Source organism: Sorex fumeus, unplaced genomic scaffold (genome assembly GCF_029834395.1).
Source record: "Sorex fumeus unplaced genomic scaffold, SorFum_2.1 ptg000007l, whole genome shotgun sequence".
In the NCBI taxonomy this organism is placed as follows: domain Eukaryota; kingdom Metazoa; phylum Chordata; class Mammalia; order Eulipotyphla; family Soricidae; genus Sorex; species Sorex fumeus.
Genome location: NW_026606064.1, coordinates 34,531,303 through 34,552,725, shown reverse-complemented (window position 1 = coordinate 34,552,725; position 21,423 = coordinate 34,531,303). Strand labels below are relative to the sequence as shown.

Below are 21,423 nucleotides of genomic sequence, written 5' to 3'. Positions count from 1 at the left end.
GCTGCTGTGATTGGCCAGTGTGTAGTGATGGAAGATGATGGATAAGGTAGAAATTGGGGCCAGTTTTAAAACCGAGGATTTGAGGAAAGACCCTTGTTTGTCCCGGATACTCCAGCTGTGATGTAGTACAGAGACTCTGAGCCCTAAAGTTCCCTCCACGAATTGGCTGCTGAGCCGAGAAGGGACCCAGGGCGCCCCTGCTGCCTGCTCCCAGCTCACCGAGCCTGCCTGCTTGCTGGGACCCAGCGCAGAGGGGCCGTGGACTCCTGCGCTTGGCCCCCACCCCAGCTAATCACAAGGACAAGCTCCCAGTTTAGCCTCTGCCTAGGGGAGCCTCCAGTCCTCCCAGTCATCTCCCCAAGCAGCCCCTGGAGACTGGGCAGCTCTCCTCAAGGAGAAAGCAAAGCAGCTCCATTTCTTAAAAAGAACAAAAGCACAGAAGTTTCATAGATTTTTTCCTGATTGCAGAAACTTTTTTTTTTTTTTTACTTCTTGGGTCACACCCAGCAATGCTCAGGGATTACTCCTGGTTCTGCACTCAGGAATTACTTCTGGCGGTGCTCGGGGGACCATATGGGATGCCAGGGATCGAACCCAGGTTGGTCACGTGCAAGGCAAACACCTTACCTGCTGTACTATGGTCCAGCCCTAATCGCAGAAACTTGAGTCTGTTTTGTAAAATGCAGCGGATTCAATGCTCCCCTCATCCCTCTCCCACCTCTCAGTCTGCAGATGCGGCCCTGTCTTTCGTGCCTCTGGGTCAGTAGCTCCATGTGCGTCATCACCCTGCAGGTCTTTGACATCGCCACTTCAATTGGAAAAGGGATGACTAAGGTCTCCCTTTCAGGGTCCTCGTGGGTATAAAATAAAATATCAGATGCAGAAGCCTCGGGTGCACAGCCAGGGTTCTGGGCATGACTGCCAAAGGAACTGATACCTCAACAGCTCACATCACCCTCCCTAATGCCTGCCTTTCTCTTTCCTTCCTAGTTTATCCTGTGCTTCAGCTTTTACCAGTGGGAGCCCATGACCTACGGCTCTTACCGCTACCCTAACTGGTCCATGGTGCTTGGATGGTTGATGCTTGCCTGCTCCGTTATCTGGATCCCAATCATGTTCGTGATCAAAATGCATTTGGCCCCTGGCAGATTTATTGAGGTAATTCTATCTGCTCTTTCCCCTGGCAATCCCCTCCTGGGTGGAGAAGCTTCTTGCATTAAAGAAACAAACAAAAAGATTTGGCAAAAACTTATGCTAGAGGAAGACCTAGTGATGAAGTGATTACAGTTGCCACCGTTTGGATTAAACCCATTTTTATTATGTATTATTCCTCAAGCCGAGCCATTATTACAGCATTGCTCAGTGCGGTGGCAGCTCTGGGGGAATAAATGACCAGTGTTTCTCCTCTCTCCTGGGCTTTCCTCCTCCTCCCCCTCATCTGCAATCGAAACCCCAGTGACTGGTGTGATCACACCCCAGCTGCTGCTGTTCTTTCTGTGTTCACCTCCTCCCTCCAAACATCCAACACAGAAGATGGACCCTCACGTGTCCTGGGCCTGGAGGTGCAGAGGGAGTTATGGCTCTTGCCTTGCGTATGCCTGGCTCAGGTTCACCCCCTGAGTGCCACTGGATGGTGGTTTTAATCCCTGGTTGACTAAGAACTCCTGGGAGGAGACCCAGCCCCTCTTCCCCCGAGAATCTCTTGGGAATCCCTCACCCACCCCTTCAAATTCTCTCTCTCTCTCTTTCTCTCTCTTTCGCTTTTTGAGTCACACCTGGTGATGCACAGGGGTTACTCCTGCCTCTGCACTCAGGAATTACTCCTGGTGGTGCTCAGGGGACCATATGGGATGCTGGGAATCGAACCTGGATCAGCCGCGTGCAAGGCAAATGCCCCACCCACTGTACTATTGCTCCAGCCCCCAAATACTCTCTTTCCCGCCGCCTGTATTGGGCATGGCTGAGGCCCGAGTGGGTGAAATGTTAAACTGCCTGTGGAAAGTAAGGAGGGGTGCAGAGCGCGGCTGGTAGGAGGTGAGACTTGTTCTTCTTTGTCAGTGGCTAGACACATTTCTCATTTGATTGCCCCCTACAAGGCTCCCTTGAGAAGGGCAGGAAAGGGGTGCCCTTGCTGGGTTTTCGGTGGTATAAGGTGGGCTTGCATGAAATGAGGATAGTGAGAATTTTTTATTCTGAGAATAGAGAATTTCCTACATGTGCTGGGAAGGATCAGCAACGCCTCTGCCTGGAGGTTCTAGACTTTTATCTCCTCGTCCAGCTCAAGGCACAGCTGGTGCCCCTGAACTCGAGGCTGGGGTAAGTGGGACTCTGGCACCTGTAGCCGATGCCAAAGCCCTCAGGTGGCTTTGATGCCCAATCAAGCCTGTGCTTGGCATTGACCATGAAGCCTCCAAGTGGAGTCACCTGAACAGATTCAGAAGGTCTGATGCCTGCGTCTCTACCAACCCCAGTGCTGTTATGCTGTTAAGGCCTGTGGTCTGGGCCCCAACTATGGTGCTCCAGATATTAAAATGATATTAGGTGCCTTGGAGAAGAAAGACACATAAGAAGCTCTAAGTCCAGACCTGGGGCAGGGGCTAGGGAGTGCCCAGCTGGGTGAGGGGGCAGTGGAGAACAGCTGAAGGGCTTCCTCTGGATCAGCACTGAGGAGGAGGAAGTGGAGGAGGCAGAAGTCACTCAGGAGGTGAGCAAGAGCTTGGAGTGAGGCAGTGAGTGAGCACACAGCACTAGAGGCCCACAGTGGGGGCTGTGCAGGGTCTTCCTCTGTCAGGGAGATAGAGACAAGTTGTCCCGGCAGTCCTCCAGAGTTTGTCCTCAGGAAGTTCTACTGTCCCCGTGATAGTTAAACCACTGTGCCTCTAGTTTGGGCGCCAGGATAGTTCCCTTGCACCCCAAAGGAACCTCCCAGAATCAGACAGACCCAGAAATCCCCTTCTGTCATCGGGGAGATTCTCTGCCCCATTGTTTCTCTTTCTTCTGTCCAAACTTAACGACCAAGTTTCTTTTCTGTACCCAGCCCCACCCCCCACCCTTGCATCTCCCTTCCTGCTGGTTGGTGCCTTACTCTCATGCTGTGCCCCCGCCCCCATTGATGAGATTCTCACCTGTGCCCCCTTTGGAATGTCCTGGGGGCCCACAGAGGGGTCATATGGCAGAGTGCTGCGCTGCATGGCTGAGTTGGCTGTATAAATGATTATGGTGGATTTGGGACCCAAAGGTTGCAAACGGATGATTAAAGGGAGATTAAACTAACATCTCCAAGAAGCAGCTTCACTCTAATAGGTAATAAACATAGAATCATTCCCTCTTATGTATTCAGAAAATATGTTTTCTTTCCTCTTCCTAGAAAACGTTTCCAATTGTTTTCTGTAAAAAGTTCCGGTGAAGGGACAGAGACGATGCCGTTATTTTTAGCTTGCCTGCAAAATCCAGCCAGAAGCATCTTTTTTTTTTTTTTTGTCAACAGATAATTAAAATCTTTGCTCACTCTTGGCACTGTGTCTTGGGGGTTAGGATTTTCTCCACCCCCACCCCAGCCATTTATATGCTTTGGGGAAATATGCTAAACAAAATCCAATTATTTTGATATAGCTACCCACTGTTGAAACGACAGAACAAAAGTAATTGAGCACATGTCCTTTGCTGACTGTGTTTGGCAGTGGAGAGAGAAGCTTGCAGATTCTCTCCATTTGGAGGGGAAAAATATGTATAATTAAAACCTGGTCTCTTTATCCTCAATTAATCTTGTGCAAGGCAAACCCCGAGCAGGACTGAGATCCCTGGCAGGGTGGTGAAAACAGTTCTAAGTAAAACAAGCTCAGCGTCTTCTTTACTGAACTGCTTCATTAAAGAAGGGCTGACCCTTCTCTCTGCTTTTCTTGGCTCAAAGGGGGGTTCTGGCATATGTGGTCACACAGGTTGGGACTGGGAGGGTGCCCAGGGGGAAGAAGGGACATAGCTTCTGTGACTTTGTGTGTCTTTGGCTTCTTTGCAGAGGCTGAAATTGGTGTGCTCGCCGCAGCCCGACTGGGGTCCTTTCTTATCTCAGCACCGTGGGGAGCGTTATAAGAACATGCTTGACCCCTTGGGAACCTCATCGCTGGGACTCAAACTGCCCGTGAAGGATTTGGAACTGGGTACCCAGTGCTAGTCCGGCGGCACAGGCCGGCTCTCGATCCCATTTCCCCTCGCCTCCCTCTGATGTTTTCCCCAGTTTCCTTCCCCGTTTTCTTCTTTCTCCCTCCATCTCGGTTCATATCCGTGCATGAGAGTGGTTATGTAGAAAAGTAGGACATAGTATCGCATGCTATAGTGAAGAGCTAGACAGACCATCTGAAGCGCTGTTTGCCTGTGTTCATGGTGTTAGAGCCTGGCAGGGTTGCTTACCAGAACACATGCTTTACCCCAAAAGTGTGGGTCAACTCCGTGAGTGAATGCTTACCAGTGAGGTACCAAAAGAAGGATGTGTGATTCAGCTGATAGAGCTGTCTCCATTGTGTGTCATCACTCTGATGCCTCTTAGGCGCGTGAACAATGGCAAAATGACCAGAGTTTGCTTTGGACTCAGGCATATCGCTGAGTGGAGCAATGGGGTGATTTCATTCCGACACAGGATGTTCAGGGTCACCACATTGCGTTTTAGATGGAGACAAGGTGTTTGGATTTGGACATCACAGAGGTGGTTCCGTTCACATTTCCATTCACAATTGGGGGATGTTTCCTTCATTTGGACATGCTGTCTCAGATGCTTTACTTTCTGCATACTGCGGATCTCAGTGAAGAATCAGCCATTCTCTTCTCTCTGTCAACATTTTTTTTTGGGGTGTGTGTGTGTATGTGTGCACATCTGCATATGTGCATTGTTTTATTTTTAATAGCTACATTAGTGAGTGCTTTTGATCGTTCCCTCCACCTTTATGAAATAAGCCATGATATCATTTGTGCCTAATTTTGTATGTGCGTTAGCAGAGTTCCACTCTAGTTTCTTCCTGACATTTTGCGCAGTGGCTCAACGTCATGATTCTTCTCATGTCTGTCTCTCAACCTCTGGGAAAACAAGACTTACCCTGGTTCTGTCTATATATTATATATATAGGACACAAACTCTTGAACAACTTCTCAATTTTTACTCTTAACTTTTTTCATTCACAGTAAATGCCAATTGTGGTCATAGAGAAATTAAAGAAACAGAGAGTTGAATAGAAGGCAACCACGATATTCACTGCGCTTTTTTAGTTCCTTGTATTTACAGGCCTTTCTGATAAATACAGCTTAGGTTAGTAGCGAGTGAGCCAATTAAGATTATAGCTTTTAAGACTACATTTAGCCAATTCCATTTTAAGAGTTCCCAATTCACCATTCTCATAACTGCACTCTAATGAGAGCAAATCATATGTCTGCAGAGATTGGCGAAGCTGTAACCTTTATTATCTTCTTGTATCCTGAACATGCATATATGAAAATTTTTAAATGTGATATGTGTTCATGTAGTGTGTATTGTAGTGGTGTTTTCTGTCCTTATAAATATCTTATGAATCACTGTAGAGATGGTGAATTTAAAATAGTGTAGTCAGGGTTGTTTTTCTTTTATGCCCTGGCAGTAATAATATCTAAACCTAAATTGTTTCCTTTAGGGGAGACCATTTCAATCATTTTCTTATTTGTTTATCTTCATATTACAGGGTCTCAGGCAAAGTTTTCAGTTCGAATATTGTATATTGATGTGACATTTTCATCCTATTCAATGACAATGAAGCCCAACAAACAGACCTTAATGTAGCTTTTTTTTTTAATGACTTCATTTGTTAAAAAAAAAACCTCAACATTTTATTGAGTTCTCTCTCTGGGGCAAATATTACCATTTGCCAATAGCAATGTGAATTTTTGATTTTTTCAAGAGTGGAAACTTTTAAAGGAAACAAGAGTGGGTTTTAAAATTTGGGGTGTCATTTCTTTGTCTGCTGCTCATTCTTTTTCTCCCCATGATCCTTTCCCTTTTCTGCCTTTTCCCCAAAGCTGAACTTTTCTAGAATCTATTACAGAGAAGCAAACTGGAAGCTTCTCCTACACATACATTTCGAATGCTGAGCTGTGGCCTCCTGGCTCCAGTGTCTCTCTAATGATCTGCCTCCCTCGAACATTGGTTTCCCCTGAGAAAGCCATATCAACACGACACTCCCATGATGGGCAGATTTCACCTGGTGGTACCCAAACTTCACCTCTCTGGTTGCTATCAGTGGGGTGGGAGAAATAAGGAAGTGTCACCTAGATTTGGAAACCCTGCAGCCTTTCCAAGTGAAGGCTGAAGAGCTAAAATCAATTAGTTTCTCTCAAGGGACTGGTATGTTTGTGTCAGGACAAATGGTTTTTGGCTTTTCCTTTCTTGCCTCTTGGCTAACACTCCAGTCTGATGCTGAATGCCAACCCAATTTCTGCTAATTGTTGTTATGATTAAAAGAGGTGGGGGGACCCATGTGTGCAGCCAGGTTTGTTTTATACATATTGAGCATTGATAGTGAGAATGGAGGACCCCTCTCCCCCGACACACACCAGCTGGTATGTTTCACCTGTGGGATGCAGCTCCATGTGTATGCACTCGGCTTAGCCCAAGTCAAGATGCAGGAGTTGTTCCCAGAGACAGCTGGATATTTTTCCCCTTTCCCTTACAGTTTCCAAGTTTCTATGTTAAATTTGCTTAATGGCAAAAGGTTCTGCGTTGTTCTGGAAATGGTTACCCACCAAATGGAGCTTTGATCCTGTTGAGAGCTGGGTCTGGGTAGAGGCCTTCCCGGCCAGAGATGTCCTCTGGGTCAGTCTTTCTAGCCCAATGGCATCTCCCCAGCTATACCTCTGTTCATGGACATGGCTGGGATGGAAAGAACTGAGATGCATATGACTAGCTAGGTTTCTTAACTAGGAAAACAATCAACAGGAAGAAGTAAAGAATGAAAAAAAAAATCTAATGAATGGCATTGCCACTTGAGCTCCCCTTCAAACTGGGTAAATGAGGAGACTGAATAACTGAGGATAGACTTGGTGGTTTTCTGTGTAGGATTGTGGGGTGTTGTCCACAGGTGAGATCATTTCCTAAAACTGACAAATGCCAGAAACCCATTCAGAGAGAGAAAAAAAAAGCCATATGATAAAACAGTAACCCTGAAATATCCTTCAAGGAGGAAAAATGTATATTTCTTACTATTGGTGTTGTGGCTTCTTATGCAGATATTTGTCTTGCATACTGGTAACTTTTCATGTTTTTAAGACTGTGTGTTTGTCATGTACAAATGTGTCCAATTTGGTATTTTGTTATCTTTTTCCTTTATATTTATTGCATGAAATTTGGGGTCAATGCAAAATCCCAGTGACCTTAATGTCTTTGAAATTTCCAGTGTATGTTTAATATGTCAGACATGTAATCAGCTTATATTTCAGTGAGTGGCAATTTAAAGTTTTTTTTTTCTTTTTTCTTTCTTTTTTTCTGTTGGTTTGCTTTGGTTGACGCGTTTTAGAATGTCAGGGGTATAACTTCACACCTCTATGTGTATAAACACAATGAACTTTACAGTGGCAAGACTGGGGTGGTGTTTATGCTAATGTGCATTGCAGTTGTTTTCCTTTAAGCTCTTGTTATAGTCTCCACATTGCCTCAGGGCTTCCTGATGATCTTCACTCATCAGCATGGTTGGCCATGCCTAAAATTAAGATGTTTCTTTCCACTTTGTTTCCTTGCCCATTGTTTCCTTGGATCATCGTTTTCTTCTTCCCAGAAACTTGCACAGTAACTATTACTTAATGTATGTGTGAGGGCTGCTTCCATGCTTGGATTTGGGGTTCCGTGGTGCAGAAGTTACAGGGACACAAGTTCAGGGTCCAAGAATTAGCATTTTCTTTCATGCTTGGTTTTCTGTTGAAAAATATTCAGACTGGAAGCAAAGATTTGAGTGATTTCATCTTGATGCCAATTTGCTGCAAAGTGACTCTTGGATCTATGCAAGCGAAGTATCCCAACTTTCCCAGTTTTTGCTTCAAGTGTACAGAAAAGGCAGGTAATTCTGAATTGTGGTCTCTGTGTGGGTCACCTGTGAGCATTCTGCAGCCAAAGAAGAAGTGTTTTCAGGTGAGTGAGACTCGCCCCTGAAAGGAAGCAGTGTTTTATTTGCTTGCCATGGAGTAAATACATCTTCAGGTAGCCATTTGCCTTATAGGTGTATTTTAGTGTTAGGATGATACTTAGTAGTTGACTAGGTACTGTTTTGTGACTCATTTTTTGTCCTTTTTTTGCACTTTATTATGGACCTATCATGGAATAGGTTTATTTTTAAATTGTGTACTTGGCTAATGTCCTAAATGCAGGTACTGTTGCCTCTGAATAAAGATATGTTCCTTAACCAGGTCCTTATATTTTTTCATTAACTGTACATGAAGAAAATATGTTACAAATGATGCATCATATATATCTTATATAGTACATATTATATGCTGTGCATTATTCATTTAAGAAGTCATTATTCTTGAGGCCCTACCTCAAATTTTGTATTTATGTGTACAAATGCAATTTATTGTATTATATATTTGCCTATTATATACTGATATAAATTAGAGTTTATCCTGATAATGTATGATATGAGTTCACCAAACCCTAAATAAATGTCAGTGTTTAAAACATTATGATAACAAGTATTGTGTCTATTACATACAAACACATTACCCACCAGCTCGCTTTTGAAACAAATGGCCTTCAGGTAGTCCCAAGATTGATCTATTTTATTGGGAAAAACCTGGAACAGCAATGGAAAACTACCCTTCTGGGAAAATGAGATATTGCACTGCTGCAGAAACAAATATCAATTAAATGGTTGTATTTGTAACCATCAGAATACAATATTGTTTGCTGAATTATTAACTACCTCTCTTAGGGACTGGGGGTGGGGTAGGGAAGAGAAGCTAAGTGAATTTGAACAGAGGGACCAAGCAAGTTAAGTCCTTGGGTTTATTTCAGTGATCATTTTGTTGTTCTTCAACTTTACTTCAAGTAAACCAACATTGTGTATCTCCTGCAACTCCAGGAAAAAATAGAATAAAAATCTGAGTCCCAGATCTCAGTGATGCCTAGGAGGAAGATCGCATGTATTAAACAGTTTCACCAATCAAGTACAGTAAATTGAGGCCCTGGGCCTTGAACCCTCATATCTTCTTGAGATTGTATCTTCCATGTCAGTGTGACCTCCAGTCTTATCCTCAGACATCTTCAGCTGCAGATAATAGGCTACTGCCCTTTTGGACCACAAGGAGAGAAAAAAACTCTTATACATACTTACTGAAAATCTCACCCTGCAAGCATGTTTCTTCCTGTGAGCAATGAGTAACTAGACTGACACTCAGACTTCCGGTGACACCATCCTTAAGTGGGTTAGTGACAAGCAGCAGATGCCAAACTCGGTGCAAGACTCTGTCTTGAAAGGAGAAGAGTGTTCACAACTGGAGGGGCAGAGCTTGGCATGAGTTCATCTCTTATCTTTCCTCCCACCCCCCCACTACCGTGATCCCTTTATTTAGGTGTGTTTTATTTCAGCTGTTTATTTGGAAAATTCTTAAGCACTTACAGAAGTGGCAAGAAAGAATAAGAAAAGCCCATGTTCATCTCACTGGGTTTCAAAAATTACCAAGTCACATCCAAACTTTATTCCATTTATTCCTCTTTCCACCCTAACCTTTTTGTTTTTCTCGTGTGTGTGTGTGTGTGTGTGTGTGTGTGTGTGTGTGTGTGTGTGTAGGGCTCCCAAGAGTGCTTCAGGGCCCAGAGTCTATGGCCTAGGATCCATCTCCAGCATCCTGAGGATGCCTTCTGACTTGGCTGTTTCTGCTACCTGCTTGATGCTCGGACCTGGCAATGCAGGGGCCTATCAGAATCACCGTGGAAGTGCTTATGAGACCACTGGGGTTGTATCCAGAAATATTGGGGGATCATGTAGTGCCAGGGATTAAACTTGGGATTTCCACTTCGAGGCATTCACACCCTCCTTCATGCTGTCTGCCCAGGCCCCTGAAACTTTGTTTTTGTATTTTAAAGCAGATCCCAAGTACCCTGAGATTTCACTTGAAAAGGCTCTGCAGTGCTTTTATACCCTATAAAATAGTCTTTCTTTCCCCCCAGGGATAATGACAAAATGTGGGAAGGAAAACTGATGCATCCGCATCCTTGGCAGGACCACATTTACGGCAGGACCAATCTAGGCTGGACTGCTACAGACATGGGTCTACTTTGATACCTCTCCTTGTTGCAACTTATTGGTTCAACGTTCCTCCCACTATACTTTGGCACAGATAGAGGATCTTTCTCCAGTTCCCTTCATTTCCCCCCCTGATTTTATTCATGCTGCTTCTCCCCTCACCCCCGGCACCCACAAGATGTTGCCCTTGAAACCAGAGATCCTGAATCTCAGTTGCACAGAAATCTGAGGTTGTTGATTCCAGCATCTCTGATACCCAGATTATCCCACAACAGTCTCATTTGTGGGGTCTGGATTTACAAATCTGAGTATTTGGGATGTGTCATTGCTTCATTCACTTTGAACCACCATCTGAGTTCTTTATAGCAGATAATGTCTCCATTTGCTTTGAGAATGCCTCACTTTACAAAAATTGGAGCTAACTCTCTAATCTCTCTCGACTACTGTATGAAATAAATGTATGGTTGGAACTGCTCCTTTCTTTCCTTTTAGTTCAATCTGGATGTAAAGAAAATTTTGGTATTATTATTTAACCCATCTCCATTTCTTTTCCAGGAAAGTTCTCCAATCTCTGGTAGGAGGAGGAGAAAATCATGTTTGTAACTTAGTATGGCCTCCATATTAAAACAGAATCACTTCTTTTATTTTGGGGCTACACCTGGAAGTGCTCAGGGATTACTCATAGTTGTGCTCAGGCACCAAGTGAGGTGCCAGGGGATCGAACCTTGGTGGCATCATGCAAGGCAAATGCCCTTCCCGCTGTACTATCTCTCTGGTCCCTAAAATCACATTTACAACCTTCATTGATCTACTCATTTACATTCAATACTCACTGTCTCAATTTATATTTCTAATTCCAGTTTGTGATGAGTAGGAGATTCTCAATAAATGCATCATTTAATTAAGTAATCAAATATTGAGTATTGGTTTTATGCAAGAAAAAAGAAGATGTGGAAGAAAAAGCAAAAAAAATGTATCTCCTTTCAGGCTATTCAATTGGGGCCAGGTACTACAGGAAAAGGTACACACATTGTGATTACACACAGGGGAAAGTACTGAAGGGCACAAAAGGATTTAGATTAAGAACATGCTGAGTGGGTGCAGAGAGAGAAATGCCTGATGCAGAGGTTGAGGCTGGACTGTACAATACCAGGCAGAAGCGCCTGCAGAGGAGTCGGGCCCCAAGGTGATAGTAGGATGGGCTTGGCAGGTGGATGAAAGCAAGCAAGTGATGATGAATAGAAAGACCATTTCATCAGAGGGTGTTGGGAGAAATAGCAAAGCATTGCCAGTGCTTACAGGAAGCAAAAACTAAAACTGAATATGAAGCTCAGGACTGACAGTCTTCAATGCTTATTGATGGGGAGTAGCTGTAGGGATCCACTGAAGGTAATTGAGGAATCAAGATGGAACTCTGCCAAGTTAAGTTAGCCAGGGTGGCAGAGACAAAGCCCTGTCTTGGGCTTAAGTGTTGCTATTGGCTTTAGTTATTCAGTTTCAGTTGTATCATTTGTAAAGTTGGAACAATGCTGCCCATCTTGCATAGTGGCTATGAACATTTGTACATGAATTTTAATACCAGAGAGATATGCAGCATGTTTGCTTTTAGGATCAAACCAAACTTCCTAATGATCTGAGTGTCTAGAGTGGGCAGAGACTGCTTTTACTGTGTAAGAAAGCACCCTTTTCACATCAGTAGGCATGAACCCCAATATACCAGGGTATAAGTCTAACAATAGAGATCTTTTAGCAGGTGATATCTCTTCTGATTTGACTCCAATGTTTAGTCATGTTACATTAAAAATGTGGGCAATAAAGGAGGGTTGGTAAGTGGTTGGAAGCCTGCCTCAAGTGCTGGGGGAGTAGGTAGTTGGGATAGAGAAGGGATCACAAAGTCATTGATGGTTGGAGGGATTGCTCGGGTTGGAAGATATGTGCTGAAAGTAGACAAAGGACCAAACATAACGGCCTCTAAGTATCTGTATTGCAGACCATAATGCCCAAAAGTAGAGAGGAAGAAGGAAAGAAAGAAGGAAAGTTCCTGCCATAGAGGCAGGGGGTGGCGGGAGGGATATTAGGGACATTGGTGGTGAAAAATGTACACTGGTGGGGGAGATGGGTTTTCGAACATTATATGAATAAAAATCATGAAATTAATTTTTTTAAAAATGTGGGCAATAAGAATAGAGATGACATTTGTCTAACAGGAAATGAATGACACAGCAGTCAGCCTGGGTCCTGAGAATCTCACTCTGATGCATATTGTTGTGCTGGTTTCTAGATCATGGTGAAATCAGGGAGACTCACGGAGGTTCTGGGCTGGTCTTGAGGTCTCATAACACTATGGATATCCTTTAAAAAATATTGAGTCACTGTGAAATACAAAGTTATTAATGTTGAAGTTTTAGTCACACAATGTTTTAGTACCAATCCCTTCACCAGTGTCCCGCTCCCTCCACCAGTGTCCCTATTTCTCTCCTGCCTCGTAGCCTGCCTCTACTATGAATATCGTTATCCCATACTTTGTTTCCACGTGCCTTCTCTCACTCAGGCAACAGACTGAGATGTTCCATGGTTATTGATGGGGGATAATCATTTGCATGACTAACCTCTAGATTTCCTGCCATTTCCATTAGAGGCTGTTAATGCTGGCATTGGGAGAGATACCTGGAGAGAGTTTGGGGACCTGCTTTCTATGGTTATCTGAATTTAATCTTTCTTGGCTGAAGACTTGAGGAGTCCAGTAGTATTCAACCACTGCTGCTCCATGGAAAGGTCTGCAGGTATTAAAGGTTGAAAAATGACCAATTTTAAAGGCAAAAAACAAAAACACAAACAAAAACAACTTCACTTCCCTGTTCATAAGGGGAGATCACTGCTAAACTTTCAGCCCTCTTCAGGTGCAGCTCCTCTTTTTTATTTATTTGTTTTTTTTTGTCTTATCAAAGAGGAATGGTTTCCTAGAATTTCCTCCTTAGGGGCACAGGGGACACTCCTGATGGTATTCAGACAATGAGGCCAGAACTAACAATGCTCATTAGTTCACTGGGCCAGGTAATAGCATGTTGCTTGGATCATTAGTGCTGGGACCACCAGGACCACACAGGTGGTGCTGAGTGTACCAAACAGTACTGGGGGTCCAACCTGGAAGCTTTTGTGTCAGCCCTTTGTACTATCTCCCCGCCCTACTTCTCTCTTTTCTTACTGTCTTTTTTTTTTATAGTACTGTAATGTCTTTTTTTTTTTTAGCTTTTTATTGAGTCACTGCTAGATAGACCATTACAAAGTTGTTCATGATTGGATTTCAGTCATACAGTATTCCAACACCCGTCCCTCCACCAGCATACCTTTCCTAGCATCAGTGTCCCCAGGTTTTTCTTGCCATCTTGTGTTTTATGATTCTTCACATCCTGTGTCTTGAGGACAGGGCAGGAAACCATGGTGGATTTTCCTTTGGCCATTATTGATTTTCGCGAAGTTGGTACACTGTGAAGGAATGCGGAAGGGACTGCATTTCTTTTCTTTTCTCTGAAGTAACATCTCTGAAGCCAGCTAGGTTTCTTGTCATTTAAGCCCAAATGTGATAGCTTCCAGTTTCTATAAAGCAGGTATGGTAGATAGACTGCTGGGGTTGCTTTACCCTGGCCTGGGTCACTCCCATGCTCTATACTTATAATGGCTGGATCTTGCCTCTTTGGGCTTCACTAGCCTGTGAGCAGAAGTGAAGTGTAACTGTCTTCGATCTAGACTTAATGAGACCTTGACTAGTCCTCCTGATCATTTGGGCCTCTTTGTACTTGGATGTAGATCATTGGCCCAAAGATGGTGAGGCACACATGGAACAGATCTCTTAACTGAACCTGGGCAGCACCAGGAGAAGTGGAATCAGCTCAACTATGTAGCATGAAGTGCCCAGTCCAAACAAGCTGAGTTCTCACCAACCTGTAGATATATAAGAACAAATGCTCAGTGTTGAATACTATTGGAATTTTGTGGGTGGTTATTATGCATCAGGAAGTAGCAAAAGCATTGGAAATGCCCATGTTCTGCCCAAATATAAATGAAAGTAGTAAATGGGACTTCTGGCTATGCGGTTTTGCTTCTCTTCTCTTTCATATTTGCTATCTGGAGTGTGTTACAATATATGGATTCTCAACCATCCTGAATCAGAAGGAAAGGAATCAAATTAACATTTTAAGGAAGGTGGAGAAGAGATACGGAAGGAGCTTGGCTCTCTAAAGATCTCATAGTACCCCCAAATTCCATCTGGAATGACCAACTCTCTAGGATTGTTTCACTTGAGAGAGAATATCCTTTAGTTAGAGTTACTTGAGAGTTTTCCTATTATATGAACCTTATAGAATCCTTGCCAACAACAGTGTTGAATTTGGATGAGTAAAAGGATATTCAGGGAAGCAATGGGAAATGTATCACACAACATTGTTGGTAGGGGGAATTTTTGTGAACATGAGTCTAGAAAGCAGTCAAACACATTGGCTTTGGCCATTTCTATTTTAGGTAAATGGGCAGAGCAGGCTGTGAGGTGATGTAATCAGTTGTGGGACAGACTGTCCCTGTCCAATAAGAACTGTCTTACTACATCTGTGACCTACTAGTCCCACCTGTAGCATTCCATAGTTTTGGGTCAGTTTTCCTGGCCACAGAATTGTGCTTTAATGAGAACTTCTCTATCCTCTATAAGTCACTGTGAATATGTTGAAAAGGACTCATTTCTGCTAAGTTTTCTACGGAGCAATGGTGACAATGTTCCAACACTGGGAAATTTTACCAGGAAGAAAGCATCTCTTAAAGGACTGGAAAAGAAAATGTGTAAAAGTCCCTTGTGAGCAGCCAGGGCCACTGGCCAGCAGAAGCTTTTATAGAAGAAAATTAAAACTTGATCAAAGCTATTATCTTCTTCCCCTACCACTTTTAGTTTAGCAGGAGTATTCTTTTTTGTGTGTGTGCTTTTTGGGTCATACCTGGCCATGCACAGGGGTTGCTCCTGGTTCTACACTTAGGGATTACTCCTGGCAGTGCTCGGGGGACCATATGGGATGCTGGGAATCGAACCCGGGTCGGCCACATGCAAGGCAAATGCCCTACCCGCTGCGCTATTGCTCCAGCCCCCCAGCAGGGGGATTCTTTAAACAGTGCTGGCCTTTGACCAGGCTCTGCAGTCTTCCCCACCCTTATAGAAGTGGGGCCAGCCATCGGACCTCATTTCTCCAGCAGCCCCTTTTCACTTTCACCCTTCACACAGATCAGTGGGAGCAGAGGGCTGTGCCAACGTGTAGCCTGGAAAAGGGGAGATGGTTTGTCAGTTTCTACTGTCACGCTAGGCTGTATTCTCCCAACATCATCTTTTTCAGGATGATATTTGGCCTTTTGCTAACTCCTCAGTTGATCAGAACTGAGGAAGGGACTCGGGCTTTTGTTTATTAGTATCCTGTAAGACTTTGGCAAGGAGAATGAATTCCCTGGCTTTATTCCTGGAGAGGTAGTATAATTTAACAGTGAAAGACACTGTTTCTGTAGACATAATAACTGGGTTTGAAGCATGGCACAGTCACTTTGCCAAAAGCTTAGACCCCAAACCTGTACAATAGGTACAAAAAACTGCATTCACTTATCTAAGGAATAAAGTCATAGAATGCACTGAAAGCAGTGATGGATGGAACCATTGGAATGGTTCCAAAACAAATGGAACCATTGTCATTTCTGGTCCCGGTTGGGGTGCAGTCTGCATTCAGGGCCCCGTGCCTGCTTTCCCTGGTCTATCTATCGGATGGGTACCATGTGCTTACAGGACACCTAACAAAGCCTGTCTATGGATGTGTGCACTTTGGAGTTGGTTGTAATAATTCTAGTAAAGAACCCCATTTTCATGTAGATTCATGTGTTCACAAGGGAGGAGGCATGTGCATGAAAACATTCATCCAATTGCTCTTTATAGTTGTTGCATTTGCAGATATAAAAAGACCTGCCCACGTCAGGCTGGCACAACTCCAGAGAGTGCTGGGGCTGTTCAGTTTGTGCAGGAAACTTGGGCATCCTTGTGCTTTCCTCGGCTCTGCCAGAAAACTGGCACGAGGGTTAGTTTCCTAACACAGAAAATGGCCAACTGTAAGGTGAGCAACACTGGAAGTCTTGGCTCTCATGGTCTGCGAAGCTTGAGTCTGAGAAGGAAGAACCCTTCTTCCTGGCTCGTTCTAGCTTTCTACATGCTGACCTTCCTGGAGTTGCTATACAGCACTTTCTTGTCACAAGATGCCTGTTCTCTCCTCTCTTAAAAACAGCTGTCATGGGGCTGGAGCAATAGCACAGCGGGTAGGGCATTTGTCTTGCATGCAGCTGACCCAGCTTCAATTCCCAGCATTCCATATGGTTCCCCAAGCACTGCCAGGAGTAATTCCTGAGTGCATGCGCCAGGAGTAATCGCTGGGTGTGACCCAAAAAGAAAAAAACAAAAACAAAACAAAAAAACAGCTGTCATGTTGAACTTACCATCACCAAGTCTATGGCTGCAAAGCCCCAGTTTCTAAATAAGGTTACACTCCTAGGTACTGGGTGTTAGGTCCTCAGCATGTGTCTCTGAGGGACACAGTTAATCCACAGCAGTCCTATTCTCCTTTCTCTGGGGTTTCAAGGAAACTTACACTGTGCCTCCATCCTTGAGTGGGAAGGGAGCTGAGAGGTGTTCAGATAGGGGTGCACAGTTTTGGGAGGAGAACTGGGTAGTGGCAGGAGCAGTAAAAGAAGATGGAGATTTTTCAGCTTTGCTCTGCCTATAGTTGATGATTTGGTTTGCATTTCTTCTTCCACTTCCTCTGTGGGAGTTACCGTTCTGCATGAGAATGAAGTTGCTCTGGTGCCAGTGGGACAAGGCACTCTGATGCCCTAATGAAAGGCAATGGCAACTGTCGATTCTTCTGGCTACTTCCCTGAAGAGCATCCATGGATTCCTGGAACACACAATTGCTGAGCGCTGAAGATGTGCCAGCCAGGGTGTTAGGGGTGGATACACTGAACAAGAAAGACAAAAACTACTTCCTAAATGTGTGTCATACAGGGAGAGATAAGAAGTCAACAGGAGGGTCATGATTTCAGATAATAGTGAGTGTTGTCAACATCAAGGTCAGTCAGGAGAGAGTGGCAGCCTCTCCCCAGCAAAGCTCCAAGCCATACCTAAAGTGAGCCCTCCAGAGATCTTTAGAGTGAATGTTATAGGCAGAGAGAGCCAGAAGTGCAAAGACTGTCAGGAGGGTATGAACTAGGAATATCTGAAGAAAGCAAAAAGCCTCCCTGGAGTGAGCAAGGTAAAGAGAGGGAAGAGAGAATGCTGGGAAGATGGACAGGAATCTTGTAAGATATTTGGATTCCCCCCCCCACCCCCCCTTAGAATGCAATGGAATGTGAAGGAGGATTTTTTAGCATAGAGATCCATATTTGTAAAAAGCAAGGGGGGGGGGCTGGGAGATGCATTAAAGGGCTAGCATATGTGCTTTGCTTATATAAGTATAGGAGGAGTGGTGTCAGTCCCTGGCATTACTGCATCATCCTCCGAGCACTAAGCCTGGAGTAGACCCTAAACACTGCTGGCCTGTACCCTCCTTTCCAAACAAAATTAAACAACAAATAGTAAAAAGCAGATTAGTGGGGCTAGAGGGACACAGTACAGTGGGTAGGGAATTTATCTTGCATGCAGTTGACCTGGGTTACATTCCCAGCACCCCTTATGGTCCCTTGTGACCCACAGGAATAATCTCTGAGCTCAAAGTCAGAAGTAAGCCCTGAGCATTGCTGGGTGTGTCCCCCAAAACAAAAAACAAAACAAAAGCAGATTAAGGATCTGAATATACATATATTCAGATATATATATTATTCTGAATAATCTATCTATCTATCTATCTATCTATCTATCTATCTAGGCTGGGCCAGAGAGATAGCACAGTGGTAGGGTGTTTGCCTTGCATGCAGCCAGCCAGGCCGAGCCAGCTTCGATTCGTCCGCCCCTCTTGGAGAGCCCGGCAAGCTACCGAGAGTATCTCGCCCGCACAGCAAAGCCTGGCAAGCTACCCGTGATATATTCAATATGCCAAACACAGTAACAACAAGTCTCAAAAATTGTGTTTAAAAAAAATCTCACGGGACTGACGCCATAGCACAGCAGGTAAGGCTCTTGCCTTGCATACAGTTGATCCTGTATGCCTGGTTTGATCCTGAGATACCATATATCAGCTCCCAAACCCTTTACCGAGTGATCCCTGAGTGTAGAGTCAGGAGTAAACCCTGAACATGCCAGGTGTGGCCCCCAAACTTTTTTTTTTTAAAAAAAAATCCAAATAACAAAAGAAAATCAAAAGACCACTCCCTGTCCTGCCCCCCACCGCCCCAGTACAACAGAAATCCAATCTATAGGGGCTGGAGAGAGAGCTCCAAGGACTAGAGTGCAGGAAGTCAGGGAGTGGAGCCCCGGCTCTGGGCTCTGTATGAGATAATAGTGAGTGTTGTCAACATCAAGCAACACACACAGCAACATAGGGAGCAGCCCAAGAGCACAGAGCCATGCAAGGCCAAAAACCAAAACAAAACGAATAAAAAGCAGACTGAAACTACATGAAAAACTGAATTGTAAGGGGCAAGCTAGAGTGGATGCAGAGAGAACAATCTGTATTCTTCAGCAGCACCCAGGGAAAGGACAATAAGGGACTAGAGAGGGGAGGTGGGATGAGGGATAGTGGGCAGTGGTTGAGTTGGGAGTTTTCTCTGAGATATCCTGCAGGGCTTTGAGGGTCTGGACACAGGCACCAAGGAGAATCAAGTCAAGGATGACCTCAGGCTGTTTAGTTAAGCTCCTGGTACTGCTCAGTACAAGGCAGCATGTAACAGAGGGGAGAAGGGAAAAATAGAAAAAAATAATACTCTCTTGGTTATATTGCAAGTTTTAAAACTGATTATTAAAGAAGTTCTACTAAAGGGCTTTAGTGAGACATATTTTTTCCAGACTTCTAATGTGCACAATTCAATGGCTTTTAATAGAACTGAGAATTTTTCTATTCATCACATCAATTTTAGAACATTTTCATTGCTGCCCAAATAACTCCTTCCACATCATAGTCTATACCTTTAGTTTCCTTTCCCTTAAGGCCTAAGCATCAGTACTACTCTACAACTCTCTCTCTGAAGAGAATCAAACTCTTCTGGACATTTCTGATAAGGAACTGTGCAGCTTGTGACCCTTTGTAGTGGGTTTCTTTCACTTAGAATTACGCTTTCAAGTTTCATCTACCCTGTTGTATGTACCAGCCCTAGTTTATTTCTTTTGATTGCAGAAAAAGGGTTTATTGTATAAAAACATTTTGATTATCCATCAGTTAATGAATATTTGAGCTATTTTACTTTTTTGGCATCTATGAATAAGGATGCTTGGACATTTGTGTACAACTGACTGTGTACACATATATTTTAATTTCTTGTGTACATGCACCTATGGGTAAATGTGCTTAAATCTAATGGGAACTTTATACCAAACTGCTGGAAGAAAATTATACATAGCCACCAGCAGTATGTGAGGATTCTAAGTGTTCCACTTCCTTGTCAACATTCATTATCTGTCTTTGTAATTTTAACCAGCCCAGCAGGTATAAGGTTATACTTCATTGCATTTTGATGTACACTTTTCAGATGGCTAATAGTGTTAAGCATCTTTCCATGTGTTTCTTGGCTGTATTTCTTCTATAGAGGAATGTCTATTCCTTCACCCATATTAAAGTCGGTTTGTCTTATATTGTTAAGTTGGAATAGTTTTTTTAAAATTTTATTTTTGTCACATGACTTACATTGCTGTCAATTACTTACATAACTGTTACTGTGCAATGCATACACCGTGTTAGAACATTGTGTAATACACACCCCCTTCCAGAGTGTCTGCTTCCCACCATCATTGTTTCATGGGCCCTTAGCAAAGTAAGATCCAACTCACAGATTCTGTTGTTTTGTGATATTTCTGATACACTTACTCTATTTCTTAATATCCCAGGGGAGATTATTCTGTGTCTTCTTTTCTTCTTCTGGCTGACTTTGTTCAGCCTGATATGCTCCAGCTCCAACCACATAGTGGCCAATTATATGATTGCATCTTTTCTTACAGTCAAATAGTATCCCATTGTGTCTATGTACCATAGTTTCTTTATCCACTCATCTGTTCTTGGGCACTTGGGCTGTTTATAGATTTTGGCTATTGTGAATAGTGCTGCAGTGAGCATAAGAGTGCAGATATATTTTCTTATTTTTCTGAAAAATTTTTTATGATAACACTGTGCTTTACCACGTTTTTTTCCCACAATATAGTTGTTTCAGGCCTTAAATATCACAACAGCATCCCCACTCCCAGTGTGAGGTTCCCTCTATCAGGGTCCCCAGTTTCCCACCCCTCCCCTCCAGATTGCCCCCTTGCAGGCACAGATTTACTTCATATTGTTTGTAACAACACAAAGGCAAATAGCATTATAAAATCTTAGATTGATAGTGGTCAATTTGTGAAAACTATTGTATCTCACAACGATGTTACTGAAATCATTGTCTGAGGATCTACTTTGGTGGTTAGTGCTAGTTGATGTATTTTCTGAATAGAGATTTTGGGCCCTTGAGGTAGACGCTAAGAAGTTGAATTGCTGGGTATTATGGAAGTTCAGTTCCTTGTTTTTTGAGAACCATGCACTCTATTTTCCAAAAGGGTGGACCAGTTGACCAGCAATAGATGAGGGCCCCTTTTCCACCATATCCATGTCAACATCAATTATTTTTATTCTTTTTGATATGTACTAGTCTCAAGGGTGTGAGGCCATATCCCATTGTTGCTTGATTTGCATTTCCATGATGATAAATGGTGCAGAGTATCTTTCCATATAGCTGTTTGCCATCTTTATGTCTTTGAGAAAGTTTCTGTTATCTCTTCTCCCTATTATTTTATGGGGTTGGTCGTTTTATTCTTGTGAAGTTTTATAAGTTAAAGTAGTTACATGTAAACACCCCACACACACTTTTTATTTTGGTAACACCCAGCACTGCTCAGGGACCACGAGGTATTGGTGGGTAGAGCTGAGAGAAGGGGGAGTGAACCTGGGCCTCCTGAACCTCCTTCATGCACAGGCCTTTGAGCCATCTCTGG

The 21,423-nt window shown here is 43.6% G+C and overlaps 1 protein-coding gene across 1 annotated transcript in view; it reads left to right on the top strand.

Annotated features, from left to right (window-relative positions):
• SLC6A5 (solute carrier family 6 member 5) overlaps nt 1–4,398 on the top strand; it is a 60,437-nt gene extending 56,039 nt beyond the window's left edge. The window contains exons 14-15 of the mRNA XM_056135859.1: nt 991–1,158; nt 4,016–4,398. Of these exons, the coding sequence (XP_055991834.1) occupies nt 991–1,158; nt 4,016–4,171 (324 nt within the window). The 3' untranslated portion in view covers nt 4,172–4,398. The remainder of the gene's footprint in view (nt 1–990; nt 1,159–4,015) is intronic.
• The last annotated feature ends 17,025 nt before the right edge of the window (nt 4,399–21,423 follow it).